Source organism: Nycticebus coucang, chromosome 5, assembly GCF_027406575.1.
Source record: "Nycticebus coucang isolate mNycCou1 chromosome 5, mNycCou1.pri, whole genome shotgun sequence".
Classification (NCBI taxonomy): domain Eukaryota; kingdom Metazoa; phylum Chordata; class Mammalia; order Primates; family Lorisidae; genus Nycticebus; species Nycticebus coucang.
In genome coordinates, this window is record NC_069784.1 from 48,130,224 (window position 1) to 48,145,454 (window position 15,231).

At 38.0% G+C, this 15,231-nt stretch overlaps 1 protein-coding gene across 3 annotated transcripts in view; it reads left to right on the forward strand.

Moving 5' to 3' along the window:
• The window catches only part of MAN1A2 (mannosidase alpha class 1A member 2), a 228,271-nt gene that overhangs the window by 127,367 nt on the left and 85,673 nt on the right, over positions 1-15,231 (forward strand). For all 3 annotated transcript variants that reach the window (XM_053590891.1, XM_053590893.1, XM_053590892.1), the window contains exon 8: positions 4,208-4,301. In XM_053590891.1, the coding sequence (XP_053446866.1) occupies positions 4,208-4,301 (94 nt within the window). The remainder of the gene's footprint in view (positions 1-4,207; positions 4,302-15,231) is intronic.

Below are 15,231 nucleotides of genomic sequence, written 5' to 3' on the forward strand. Positions count from 1 at the left end.
CAGAGGGTATACTAGTATGCTGTATCTCAGGTTACATCTAGGAGGAGAGGGCCACATGCACACACAGTCAGAAGGAACCCAAGGAGAATTCAGTGAAGTCCACATCAGATCTGACCCTGTTAACTAAGAGCAAGATGAAAAGAGAAAGCATGGCAAAACACACAGCAGGAAACAAAAGCAGTGTGGTACCTAGCATGTAAAAGCCTGATAAAGAACTCACTTTTGAATTTTAAAAACAGTCAAAGAAAAAAGTCACCATGAATAATTCATGCTTTAATAGAAATTGCATTTAGGCTGGATGCCATGACTCATGCCTATAATCTTAGCACTTTGGGAGACTGAGGTGGAAGGGTCATTTGAAGCCAGGAGTTTGAGACCAGCTTGAGCAAGAGGGAGACCCCGTCTCTGCAAAAAGTAGAAAACCCTAGCTTTCCACACCCAACCTATAAAGTCTCAGAATTACAGTTGGCAGGCTAAGCAAGAAATACAGAAGGAAAGAAAAGGTTTACCGCATGCTCCTGTGGAATGGTACAGCTGCCCCTGAAGCTGTTCCTAACTGGGAGATGGTAAAAGAGCAATCTCTAAATCAAGCTCAGAGATTGGAGGATTCCACTGTATTGGACATCCAAATCGGACTGTGGTTTGTGATTTAAGAGTCATAGACCTGCCAGGGTTTTCAAACATAAGAAGGGGAAAACTTCCCTCACTAAGCAGGTTTAAATGAAAAGTCTAAGACACAAAAAATTAAATTAAGATGTGATTTTTTTACATCCCAAAACCAACCAAAAAAAAACAAACAGAACTAGGCATGGTGGTGTGTGCCTGTAGTCTCACTACTTGAGAGGCTGAGGCAGGGAGGATAGGTTGAGCATAGGTTTTTGAGATTGTAGTGAGCTATGATAACACCACTGCACTCTATCTAACGCAGGTGACAGGAATAAAGAAAAGTAGTTTCATGTCTTAAGTTTAAATCTTTTATCCAGTGAGAATCAATTTTTGTTAGTGGTGAAAGGTGAGGGTGTAGTTTCAGTCTTTTACAGGTCACTAGTCCGTTCTCCACAGCACCGTTTGTTAAATAGGGAGTCTTACCCCAGTGCATGTTTTTGTTAGGTATGTGCTTGGGTTCGTCTCTAGGTTCTCTATTCTGTTCCATGTATCTACATCTCTGTTTTTGTGCCAGTACCATGCTGTTTTGATCACTATAGATTTATACTATAATCTGAAGTCTGGTAGCATGATACCTCCTGATTTGATTTTATTTCTGAGTAATGTATTGGCTATTTGAGTTTTTTTCTGATTCCATATAAAACAAAGTACTATTTTTTCAAGTTCTTTATAGTATGACATTGGTGCTTTGATAGGGATTGCATTAAATCTGTAGATTGCTTTGGGTAGTATGGACATTTTAACAATGTTGATTCTTCCTAGGCATATAAGCATGGTATGTTTTTCCATTTTTAACATCTTCAGCTATTTATTTTCTCAGGGTTTCATAGTTCTCATTATAGAGATCTTTCACTTCTTTTGTTAGATAAATTCCCAGGTATTTCATCTTCTTTGGCACTACTATAAAAGGAATAGAGTCCTTGACTATATTTTCAGCTTGACTATTATTGACATATATAAAAGCTACTGATCTGTAAGTATTGATTTTGTAACCTGAGACTCTGCTGTGTTCCTTGATCACTTCCTGGCAATTGAAGCAACACCAAAAATATATTACTGGGATCTGATTAAGCTAAAAAGCTCTGCACAGCTAAGGGCACTGTAAGTAAAACAAATAGGCAGCCTTCAGAATAGGGGAAGATTTTTGCAGGTTATAGTTCCAACAAACATCTGATAACTAGAATCCACAGAGAACTCAGACTAATGAATAAGAAAAGAACAACAACCCCATTTCTTTATGGGCAAGAGACAGGAACAGAAAGTTCTCTGAAGATGACAGTTACATGGCCTACAAACACATGAAAAAATGCTCATCATCTTTAATCATCAGAGAAATGCAAATCAAAACCACTTTGAGATATCACCTGACCCCAATAAGATTAGCCCACATTACAAAATCCAAAACAGCAGATGTTGTCATGAATATGGTGAGAAAGGAACACTTCTACACTGCTGCTGGGACTGCAAAGTAAAGCAGCCCCTTTGGAAAGAAGTGTGGAGAATTCTCAAGGAACTAAAATTTGACCTACCGTTTGATCCCACAATATCATTACTAGTTATCTACCCAGAAGAACAAAAACCATTTTACAACAAAGACATTTGCACCAAAATATTTATTGCAGCCCAATTCACAATAGCCAAGTTGGAAGCAGCCCAAATGCCCATCAACCCATGAATGGATAAACAAATGGTATATGTCTACCATGGAATACTATGAAGCCATAAAAAGGAGGGAGACTTCACCTCTTTTGTGTTTACCTGGATGGACCTGAACACATTATTCTTAGTAAAGTATCTCAAGAATGGGAAAAAAAGTATCCAATGTACTCAATACTATTATGAAACCAACATAGATACACTTATATATAGATAGGAATGATAAAACACAAAGATAGTCCAGAAAGAAAGAAGGTGGGGGTGAGTGGAGGGAGAGTATTTGGCAGGATCCTACCTAATGTACACAATGCAAGGGTACATTTCAAAACAACTAAGAGTATATTATAAATGTCTTATCACAAAAATAAGTGAGGTGATGGTTATGTTAATTAGTTTGTTTTAAACATTCCACATTGTATATCAAATCATTACATTGTAACCCATAAATGTATACAGTTATGATTTAATAAAAATTAAGTTAAAAAAAATTGAATTCAATAAAATCAGAACTCAAACACAAAACAGTAAAGTGGTACAAAGATTGTAGAGCTAAAGAAACAAATTAAGATCTAAAATAGTATATTTCTATAGGTATTAAAATGAAAAACAAGAAAGAATTGACTGTACATAGTTAAAAATGAATTACTGACATGGAATAAAAGTAGAAGTATATTCATAGTAAACATGAAAAGCATAAAGAGGTTTAAAAGATAATAAATGTGTTAAAATAGTGTTATCTGACCTTGGTATTTCTTTCTTTCTTTTTTTTGTGACAGGGTCTCACTGTGTTGCCCTGGGTAGAGTGCCATGGTGTCACAGCTCACAACAACCTCAAACTCTTGGGCTCAAGCGATTATCTTGCCTCAGTCTCCCAAGTAGCTAGGTCTACAGGCATCCGCCACAACACCTGGCTATTTTTGTTACAGTTGTCATTTATTGTTTGGCAGAGTTGGGCTGGATTCAAACCCGCCAGCTCCAGTGTATGTGGCTGGCGCTCTAGCCGCTGAGCTACAGGCGCTGAGCCTAACATTGCTATTTCTAAAGCAGAGGACCTATCATCTAGGAATTATATCTAGAGGTGAATCAAAATAAATCCTTGGAAAAGTCTCTAGCCTCTTAATATACAGTAGAACCTCTCTAAGTTGACCACCAAAGGTACTATAATAAACTGGTCAAAATACAGAGGTGGTCAACATAAGGACCCAGGCCTACTGTACTGATAAGTATGTACATGTGGTATATGTCTGGTCTGTGTGAACTGAAGGAGGTGGTCAGCTATGGAGCTTCTACTGTATTCATGACCTCCTTCTGCAACTCCCAAACCTGAAGGAGATTTTTTAGGAACTGAATTCTGGGAACTTAGGGATAGCTATTGTGGGAACATACTTAAAATTAAGCAATTTGTTTTACATTATTTACTTTAATCTACTGAATTTATATTAATTTAATACTTTTTGAAATACAAATGTCATGTTATAATTCCTTTTGGTAAAATTATTTGTTTTTATATTTGAAATATGTACATATTGAATATGTCTGAAATGATATTTATCACTGAAGTTTCTGATGGCTATTTCTGGATAGTAGAATGTTAGGATTTGAAATGGTATTTCTTTGTATTGCTTTTACTATTTGATTTTTAAGTTATGATCACATACTAGCTTATAAAAATAATGAGTCATTTGAAAAATAGGTTTTTCTAACCATTATAGAAAAAGGTCTGACAATGGTCCTGATAGCAGCAAAAAAAAAAAGTAGGGAGTAAGTGTAGGTTCAGCATGAGGAAAATGCACAAAACCTAGATTATCAAGCCTTGATGACATTTATTTTTGTTAATTTTTTAATTATTTAAAATAATTCTTGATTTTTTTTTTTTTTTGCTTAGGTCATGCACATTCGGAAACTACTTCAGAAAATGGATCGTCCAAATGGTCTTTATCCAAATTATTTGAACCCAAGAACAGGACGCTGGGGTCAGTGTAAGTATTTCTAGTACCACTGATGCTTTGTTAAAGGCTGTTTATCTGAAAATTCTATGCTTGATGTAGTGAAAAGTACACTATGTGGAATTAAAAATCCTCAGCTCGTGTTTAACCCTGTGATCTACTAGTGCTGTTATCTTTGACACATTTCTCATCTCTTAAGACTTTAGTTTTCCTGCTCGTAACATGGAAACATTCTGTCCAGAAGAGTATTTTATTTCATGTATTTAAGTACTTTGCTAAAATATAGTATGCCTGTTTGAAGGATTATACTTTAACATTTATCTTCAAGAACACTGCTTAGGAGAGGTATTTATAGGCGTATAAAAGACAAATGAGCATATTAAACGACTAATGGAGAACGGTTGCTCATGGACACAAAATGTCTAGTCATTCATTTTAGAAGAAGGTATCATGTCATCCATTATTTATCAGGTTCTATGCCAAGTTCTTGGATTAGGATGAGATGGGAAAAGAACACATAGAGCTTGGCCTGATTTCAGGGAGCCTATAGGTTAGTGGATAGGCAGACATACTTAGAAGTAGTTGTAATAAAATGTGATAAATGTTGTATATAGAAGGGGAAAGTACCAATTGTATGGGAAACGGGGGTATAATTGATTCTTTCTGCCTGAGGGGAAAGTATCTTGTTTGGGGAAGGAGTAATTTTTCTTATTAGACATTTAGAATTTATCTTTGAAGGAACTGATTTTTAAAAATAACAAATGTTCATATGAAAATATGGAACTTACAGAATTTTAGTAGATATGGGTTCATCAATGCTATTCTCTTCTAAAAGGTAGGAAAATAAGAACAAATAATGGAAGTTGCAGTTTTGCTCCTAATAAAACACAATTGGGTTATTTTTGAGACTAGTAAAATCATAATAGAGTCATAAATAAGAGACAAAAGTAACAATCATTGCTGAATCTGCCAGTGAGAAAATGTGCTGGTGTGAGTATGAAGCGTAGGGAAAACATTTGCTGTGAAACTGTCTTTTATGCTCCTTTCCTGGAAATTATCCATTATTTTATGAAAGGGAAGTGGATTGATTAATGTAGTGCTTTTCATGGGTCTGAAATAGGATCTCAGTCTGTTGACTTTTCTTACTTTTTCTCTTTCCTGAAATTCTTTACAAGTAGCTCATTTTTCTTTTTGCTTTGAAGAAAATACAAGATCCAATGCCTAGATGGAGTGCAAATGATACTTTCTGAGAAAACAATTCAGAGAGCTGTATTTCTAAAACTAAAGATGCATCTTCTTTTAAAGAGCTTTATAATTCATATAGGACATTATTCACCCAAAGTGCACAATTCAATATGGCTTTTAACATATTTACAGATATGTGCTATCATTGCATACTATAATTAACCAATTTTAGAACGTTTTAATTACCTCAAAAGTTAGCTCTTTAACTGTCATCCCCTGCCAAATGTGCTCACAGCCCCACTCTTCTGAGCTCCAGGCGATCAGTAACTTGCTTTCCATCTTTCTAGATTCCCCTATTCTGGACTTTTCATAAGAATGGTGTCCTAAGTATGGGAGACAGATTTTTACTTTGACCCTTTCAGGGTTTTTTTCAGGTGGGCTTTTTTTTGGTTTGTTTTTTTTTTTTTTGGAATATTATATGGATACAAGTGTTTGGTTACATGAATTGCTTTTATAGAGTTTGAGACAAACTTCTAAGTGTATCTGTCCCACAGATAGTGTGTGTTTTACCCATTTGGTGTGAATCCACCCGTCTCCTCCACTCCCCTTCCACCTGCCTCGTTTCCTCTGAGTTTTACTTCCATGTGTACCCAGTAAGTGTTTGAATGATTGGTTCCAGTTTAGTAGTGGGCACCTGTGGTGGTGCTTTTTCTATTCTTATGATACTTTACTAAGAAGAACGCTCTCCAGTTCCAGAAGGTATAAGTTCACCATTTTTTTATTTTTAATGACTGAGTACTCCACGGTATATATATATATACCACATTTAATTAATGCACTTGTGTACTGATGGGCATGTGGGTTGATTCTACATGTTTGTGATTGTGAATTTTGCTGCTGTAAACATCTGAGTGCATGTGACTTTTTATAAAAATTACCTTTTTTTGGGCAGTGCCTGTGGCTCAGTAGGTAGGGCATCAGCCCCATATACTGAGGGTGGTGGGTTTGAACCTGGCTCCAGCCAAACTGCAACAACAAAATAGCTGGGCATTGTGGTGGGCACCTATAGTCCCAGCTACTCAGGACTATAGCAAGAGAATCGCCTAAGTCTGGGAGTTGAATGTTGCTGTGAACTGTGATGCCATGGCACTCTACTGAGGGTGATAAAAGTGAGACTCTGTCTCTAAAAAAAAAAAAGAAAAAAAAATTACCTTTTTTTCCTTTGGGTAAATCCCCTGTAGTAGTGGGATTGCTGGATGAAATGGTAGCTTTAGTTTTAGCTCTTTGAGGTATCTCCATACTATTTTCTACATAGGTTGTACTAGTTTGAAGTCCCATTAGCACTGTGTAAGTGTTCCTTTCTCTCCATATCCATTCCGGTATCTGTTGTTTTGGGATTTTTTGATGAGTGAGATTGTCACTGGAGTTAGGTAATATCTCATTATGTTTTTTATTTATTTATTTATTAAATCATAGCTGTGTACATTGATATGATCATGGGGCATCATACACTCGCTTCATAGACCATTTGACACATATTCATCACAATGGTTAACATAGCCTTCCTGGCATTATCTCAATTACTGTGCCAAGACATTTACATTCTACATTTACCAAGTTTCGCAAATACCCCTGTAAGATGCACCCCAGGTGTAATCCCACCAATCCCCTTCCCTTTACCCACCTCCCCCCTCCCTCTCCTCCCTTTCCCCCTTCCGCCTATTCTTACATTGTAACTGGGTTATAGCTTTCATGTGAAAGCCCCAAATTAGTTTCATAGTAGGGCTGTGTACATTGGGTACTTTTTCTTCCATTCTTGAGATACTTTACTAAGAAGATGTTCCAGCTCCATCCATGTAAACATGAAAGAGGTAAAGTCTCCATCTTTCTTTAAGGCAGCATAATATTCCATGGCGTACATATACCATAATTTATTAATCCATTCATGGATCGATGGGCACTTGGGCTTTTTCCATGACTTAGCAATTATGAATTGGGCTGCAATAAACATTCTGGTACAAATATCTTTGTTACATTGTGATTTTTTTGTCTTCTGGGTATATGCCCAGCAGAGGAATTACAGGAGTGAATGGCAGATCTATTTTTAGATCTCTGAATGTTCTCCATATATCTTTCCAAAAGGAATGTATTAATTGGCATTCCCACCAGCAGTGCAGAAGTGTTCCCTTTTCTCCACATCCACGCCAACATCTCTGGTCTTGAGATTTTGTGATATAGGCTAGTCTCACTGGAGTTAGATGATATCTCAAAGTAGTTTTGATTTGAATTTCTCTGATGATTAAAGATGATGAGCATTTTTTCATATGTCTGAAGGCCGCACACCTGTCTTCTTCAGAGAAGTTTCTCTTCAAATCCCTTGCCCAGCCTGTGATGGGATCCCTTGTTTTTTTCTTGCTGATGCGTTTGAGTTCTCTGTGGATTCTGGTTATTAAACCTTTGTCGGAGACATAACCTGCAAATGTCTTCTCCCATTCTGAGGGCTGTTTGCTTGCTTTACTTACTGTGTTCTTGGCTGTGCAGAAGCTTTTTAGTTTGATGAAGTCCCAGTAGTGTACTTTTGAAGCTGCTTCAATTGGCCGGGGGTCCTCCCCATAAAATACTCGCCCACACCGATTTCTTCAAGGGTTTTCCCTGCACTCTCCTCTAGTATTTTTATAGTTTCATGTCTTAAGTTTAAATCTTTAATCCAGTGAGAGTCTATCTTAGTTAATGGTGAAAGGTGTGGGTCCAATTTCAGTCTTCTTCAGGTTGCCAGCCAGTTCACCCAGCACCATTTGTTAAATAGGGAATCTTTTCCCCACTGAATGTTTTTAATTGGCTTGTCAAAGATCAAATAACGGTAAGTAGCTGGATTCATCTCTTGGTTCTCTATTCTGTTCCAAATATCTACTTCTCTGTTTTTGTGCCAATACCATGCTGTTTTGATCACTATCGATTTACAGTAAAGTCTGAGGTCTGGTAGTGTGATTCCTCCTGTTTTGTTTTTATTTCTGAGTAATGTCTTGGCTATTCGAGGTTTTTTCTGATTCCATATAAAACGAAGTATTGTTTTTTCAAGATCTTTAAAGTATGACAGCGGAGCTTTAATAGGGATTGCATTGAAATTATATATTGCTTTGGGTAGTATGGACATTTTGATAATGTTGATTCTTCCGAGCCATCAGCATGGTATGTTTTTCCATTTGTTAACATTTTCAGCTATTTCTTTTCTGAGGGTTTCATAGTTCTCTTTATAGAGATCTTTCACGTCTTTTGTTAGGTAAATTCCCAAATATTTCATCTTCTTTTTCTTTTTTTTTTTTTTTTACTGTTGGAGATTCATTGAGGGTACTATAAGCCAGGTTACACTGATTGCAATTGTTAGGTAAAGTCCCTCTTGCAATCATGTCTTGCCCCCATATAGTGTGACACACACCGAGGCCCCACCCACCTCCCTCCTTCCCTCTTTCTGTTTCCCCCCCATAACCGTAATTGTCATTAATTGTCCTCATATCAAAATTGAGTACATAGGATTCATGTTTCTCCACTCTTGTAATGCTTTACTAAGAATAATGTCTTCGACGTCCATCCAGGTTAATACGAAGGATGTAAAGTCTCCATTTTTTTTAATGGCTGAATAGTATTCCATGGTATACATATACCACAGCTTGTTAATCCATTCCTGAGTTGGTGGGCATTAAGACTGTTTCCACATTTTGGCGATTGTAAATTGAGCTGCAATAAACAGTCTAGTACAAGTGTCCTTATGATAAAAGGATTTTTTTCCTTCTGGATAGATGCCCAGTAATGGGATTGCAGGAACAAATGGGAGGTCTAGCTTGAGTGCTTTGAGGTTTCTCCATACTTCCTTCCAGAAAGGTTGTACTAGTTTGCAGTCCCACCAGCAGTGTAAAAGTGTTCCCTTCTCTCCACATCCACGCCAGCATCTGCAGTTTTGAGATTTTTGTGATGTGGGCCATTCTCACTGGGGTTAGATGATATCTCAGGGTTGTTTTGATTTCCATTTCTCTAATATAGAGAGATGATGAACATTTTTTCATGTGTTTGTTAGCCATTCATCTGTCGTCTTTAGAGAAAGTACTATTCATGTCTCTTGCCCATTGATATATGGGATTGTTGGCTTTTTTTCCTGTAGATTAATTTGAGTGCTCTATAGATCCTAGTTATTAAGCTTTTGTCTGATTGAAAATATGCAAATATCCTTTCCCATTGTGTAGGTTGTCTCTTTGCTTTGGTTATTTTCTCCTTAGCTGTACAGAAGCTTTTCAGTTTAATGAGGTCCCATTTGTTTATTTTTGTTGTTGTTGCAATTGCCATGGCAGTCTTCTTCATGAAGTCTTTCCCCAGGCCAATATCTTCCAGTGTTTTTCCTATGCTTTCTTGGAGGATTTTTATTGTTTCATGCCTTAAATTTAAGTCCTTTATCCATCTTGAATCAATTTTTGTGAGTGGGGAAAGGTGTGGGTCCAGTTTCAGTCTTTTACATGTAGACATCCAGTTCTCCCAACACCATTTATTGAATAGGGAGTCTTTCCCCCAAGGTATGTTCTTGTTTGGTTTATCAAAGATTAGGTGGTTGTAAAATGTTAGTTTCATTTCTTGGTTTCAATTCAATTCCAAGTGTCTATGTCTGTTTTTGTGCCAGTACCATGCTGTCTTGAGCACTATGGTTTTGTAGTACGGACTAAAATCTGGTATGCTGATGCCCCCAGCTTTATTTTTGTTACAGAGAACTGCCTTAGCTCTACGGGGTTTTTTCCGGTTCCATACAAAACGCAGAATCATTTTTTCCAAATCTTGAAAGTACGATGCTGGTATTTTGATAGGAATGGCATTGAATAGGTAGATTGCTTTGGGAAATATAGACATTTTAACAATGTTGATTCTTCCCATCCATGAGCATGGTATGTTCTTCCATTTGTTAATATCCTCTGCTATTTCCTTTCTGAGGATTTCATAGTTTTCTTTATAGAGGTCCTTCACCTCCTTCGTTAGGTATATTCCTAGGTATTTCATTTTCTTTGAAACTATGGTGAACGGAGCTGTGTCCTTAATTAGCTTCTAATCTTGACTGTTGTTGGTGTACACAAAGGCTACTGACTTGTGGACATTGATTTTATATCCTGAAACATTACTGTATTTTTTGATGACTTCTAGGAGTCTTGTGGTTGAGTCTTTGGGGTTCTCTAAGTATAAGATCATGTCGTCAGCAAAGAGGGAGAGTTTGACTTCCTCTGCTCCCATTTGGATTCCCTTTATTTCCTTGTCTTGCCTAATTGTATTGGCTAGAACTTCCAGCACTATGTTGAATAGTAAAGGTGACAGAGGACAACCTTGTCTGGTTCCAGTTCTAAGAGGAAAAGCTTTGAGTTTTACTCCATTCAGTAAAATATTGGCTGTGGGTTTGTCATAGAGAGCTTCAATCAGTTTTAGAAATGTGCCACCTATGCCTATACTCTTCAGTGTTCTAATTAGAAAAGGATGCTGGATTTTATCAAATGCTTTTTCTGCATCTATTGAGAGGGTCATGTGATCTTTATTTTTGCCTCGGTTAATATGGTGGATAACGTTTATAGACTTGCGTATGTTAAACCAGCCTTGCATCCCTGGGATGAAGCCTACTAGATCATGATGAGTGACTTTTTTGATGATAAGCTGTAATCAATTGGCTAGGATTTTGTTGAGAATTTTTCCATCTATATTCATGAGTGAGATTGGTCTGAAATTCTCCTTTTTGTTTGGGTCTTTTCCTGGTTTTGGTATCAGGGTGATGTTTGCTTCATAGAATGTGTTGGGGAAGATTCCTTCTTCCTCAATTTTTTGGAATAATTTCTGCAGTACGGGAATAAGCTCTTCCTTGAAGGTTTGATAGAATTCTGGAGTGACGCCATCTGGAGCAGGGCATTTTTTGATTGGAAGCTTTTTTATTGTTTCTTTGATCTCAGTGCTTGAAATTGGTGTGTTCAGGAGGTCTATTTCTTCCTGGCTGAGTCTAGGGAGAGGGTGTGATTCCAAATATTGATCCATTTCTTTCATATTGTCAAATTTCTGGGCATAGAGTTTCTGGTAGTATTCAGAGATGATCTGTTGTATCTCTGTGGGATCAGTTGTTATTTCCCCTTTATCATTTCTGATTGAGGTTACTAGAGATTTTACTGTTCTATTCCTCGTTAGTCTGGCCAATGGTTTATCTATTTTATTTATTTTTTCAAAAAACCAACTCCTTGTTTCATTGATTTTCTGAATGATTCTTTTGTTTTCAATTTCATTGATCTCTGATTTGATTTTGGATATTTCTTCTCTTCTACTGAGTTTAGGCTTAGATTGTTCTTCTTTTTCCAATTCCATAAGATCTCTTGTGAGATTGTTGATCTGCTCTCTTTCTGTTTTTCGAATGTAGGCATCTAAAGCGATGAATTTTCCTCTCAAAACTGCTTTTGCAGTATCCCAAAGGTTTTGGTAGCTTGTGTCTTCATTGTTGTTATGCTCAAGGAAGTTAATGATTTCCTGTTTCATTTCTTCCTGTACCCATCTGTTATTCAACAGAAGATTGTTTAATTTCCATGCCTTTGGGTGGGGTCGAGCATTTTTGTTACAGTTGAGTTCCACCTTTGGTGCCTTGTGGTCTGAGAAGATACAAGGTAAAATTTCAATTCTTTTGATTCTGTTGATATTTGTTTTGTGTCCCAGGATATGATCAATTTTTGAGAATGTTCCATGGGGTGATGAGAAGAACGTATATTCTTTATCTTTGGGATGGAGTGTTCTATATGCGTCTATCAAGCACAGTTGTTCTAGGGTCTCATTTAAATTTCTTATATCCTTGTTTAATTTCTGTTTAGAGGATCTCTCCAGCTCTGTAAGAGGAGTGTTAAGGTCCACTGTTATTATGGTATTATCAGATATCATATTGCTCAGACTGAGTAAGGTTTGTTTCAGGAATCTGGGAGCATTTCACTTGGGTGCATAAATATTTAGAATTGAAATGTCTTCTTGTTGGGAGAGGCGGAGCAAGATTGCAGCCGAGTAACAGCTTCCTTGCATCTGGGCACCGTGAGTCTGGGGAGATAGGTCTCCAGGCATCTCTGGCTTGTGGGAACTGCCTATCATCACTCCTATGAGGATACAGGGAGTCAGCGAGAGACTTCTGGATCCCAAAAGGAGGACTAAAACAGTGGAAAACCGGCAAGTGGTCGCGTGTGTTCAATCCGTCTAAACGCGCCCACAACTGTAAGTTCAGTAGCAGCGAGACTGCAAACCAGAAAGGCCTTACCTGTGAACTGTTTTGGTGTCTTTGGACTTGACACTCAGCTGAACTGCCTTGGGGAGAGCCTGAGCGGGAGTGCGGAGAACTTTGGCCGTTGTCTAGGGCCCCAGTCTGAGCCGCTGAGCCAGACGGAGCTAATAGTGTTTGGCGGTGGGTCACACGGAACCATTGTCAGTGATCTGCCCCGCCAAGCTCCGCCCTCAGGGTCGCAGAGCTAGAAACGGGTGGGAGCTGGTAACCCAGCAACCAAGTAGCCTAAGGGTGGGGTCTGAGCCGCCTTGTAGCCCTAACCCTCAGGGGCAGAGTGAGACCGGTTTTCGCACACTGGGTAAGTGGATAGCCACTTCAGCAGTGATTCCAGCGAGAAAGCTGGGAAAGCTTCTGCTCAGCAAGTTTACAAGTTCAAAATGCCTTTTAAGTGGGCTGAAGAGAGATTTAGGGTGTCTACCTGCTGGGGTTTGAGAAATCAGCAGGCTCCAGTCGTATCAGAACTGTGATTAACATGTCATACCCCAGAAGACCACGTGTTGCCCAGACAATATTCAATAACATATATAAACTGCTTTGTTTTTGGTTGTGTATTTTTTTCTTTTTTTTTGTTTGTTTGTTTATTTTGACGTTGTTGATGTTCTTTTGTTTTTTAATTTCAATCTTTTCCATACAGATACCTTTTTCTTTCTCAATTTTTCTAGTTTAATTATAAATTCCTATTGCTGCCTTTTTTAATAACTAGAACTTCATTTTTGCTAGTGTTTCTACCGCTATCATTTGTTTTTTCACCCAATTTTATCCCCATAAAGTTTTATGTTTGCTTGTTTTGGTTTGATTTATAGCATTTTTGTCTTTCCTCTCTACTTGGTGGAGGTGGGGTACTGTGTCTGCTCAGGTTAGCAAAGAGCCGCTGACCTCAAGGGAACCACCCAACTGGGCACCCCCAGAAGTTGGGGTTTTTTAAGGTTGTGTCAAAGTACCCTACTGTACACCTATATTGCCCTGTCTCCCTCTTTCTGTGCCTCTCTTCTTTTTGTCAATATTCCTTTTACCCACCCCCTCTCCTTTCTCTATCTTTCTTTTTCTCTTATCACTCGGTCCTCCTTTCTTTCATCCCTTTTCTGCTCTTCAACCTTCTCACCCTTCTGGTCCTGTAACCCTTAGTCCACAGGCACGAGAACTTAAAGAGCAAGAGGAAGTGAAAGGAAAATTAGGGCAAGGAAACAGGTAAAAGAAAACACTCATGAGGAAAAATCAGCAGAAAACTCCAGGCAACATGAAGAACCAGTCTAGAACAACCCCACCAAGGGACCATGAGGTAGCTACTGCAGATCATTCCACCTGTAAAGAAATGTTAGGAATGACAGAAAGGGAATTTAGAATACACATGTTGAAAACAATGAAAGAAATGATGGAAACAACGAAGGAACCTGCTAATAAAGTGGAAAATAACCAAAAGGAAATCCAAAAACAGAATCAAATAAGAGATGAATGATATGAAGAATATAAAAAGGATATAGCAGACCTGAAGGAACTGAAACAGTCAATTAGGGAACTTAAAGATGCAATGGAATGTATCAGCAACAGGTTAGACCATGCAAAAGAAAGAATCTCAGAGGTAGAAGACAAAGTTCTTGAGATAACTCAGACAGTAAAAGAGGCGGAAAAGAAGAGAGAGAAAGCAGAACGTTCACTGTCAGAATTATGGGACTTTATGAAGCATTCCAACATACGAGTTATAGGAATTCCAGAAGGGGAAGAAGAATGCCCCAGAGGAATGGAAGCCATACTAGAGAATATTATAAAAGAAAATTTCCCAAATATCACCAAAGATTCTGACACACTGCTTTCAGAGGGCTATCGGACCGCAGGTCACCTCAACACTAACCGAGCTTCTTCAAGACACATTGCGATGAACCTGTCCAAAGTCAAGACCAAAGAAAAGATTCTGCAAGCTGCCAGGAGTAAGCGCCAGTTGACCTACAGTGGCAAATCCGTCAGAGTGACCACAGACTTCTCTAATGAAACTTTGCAAGCAAGAAGACAATGGTCATCTACCTTTAATCTACTTAAACAGAACAATTTCCAGCCCAGAATTCTGTACCCTGCTAAGCTAAGCTTCAAAATTGACGGAGAAATCAAATCATTTATGGATATACAAACATTAAGGAAATTCGCCACAACAAGACCAGCTCTACAGGAAATACTTCAACCTGTTCTGCACACTGACCACCACAATGGATCAGCAGCAAAGTAAGAACTCAGAAATTAAAGGACAGAAGCTAACCTCCACAGTGATGCAAAAGATAAAACTAAGAAATGGACTCTCACAAAATAAGACGAATAGAATACTACCACACTTATCAGTTATCTCTATAAATGTTAGTGGCTTGAATTCCTCACTGAAGAGACATAGATTGGCTGACTGGATTAAAAAACACAAGCCTTCCATTTGCTGTCTGCAAGAAACACACCTGGCTTCAAAAGACAAATTAAAGC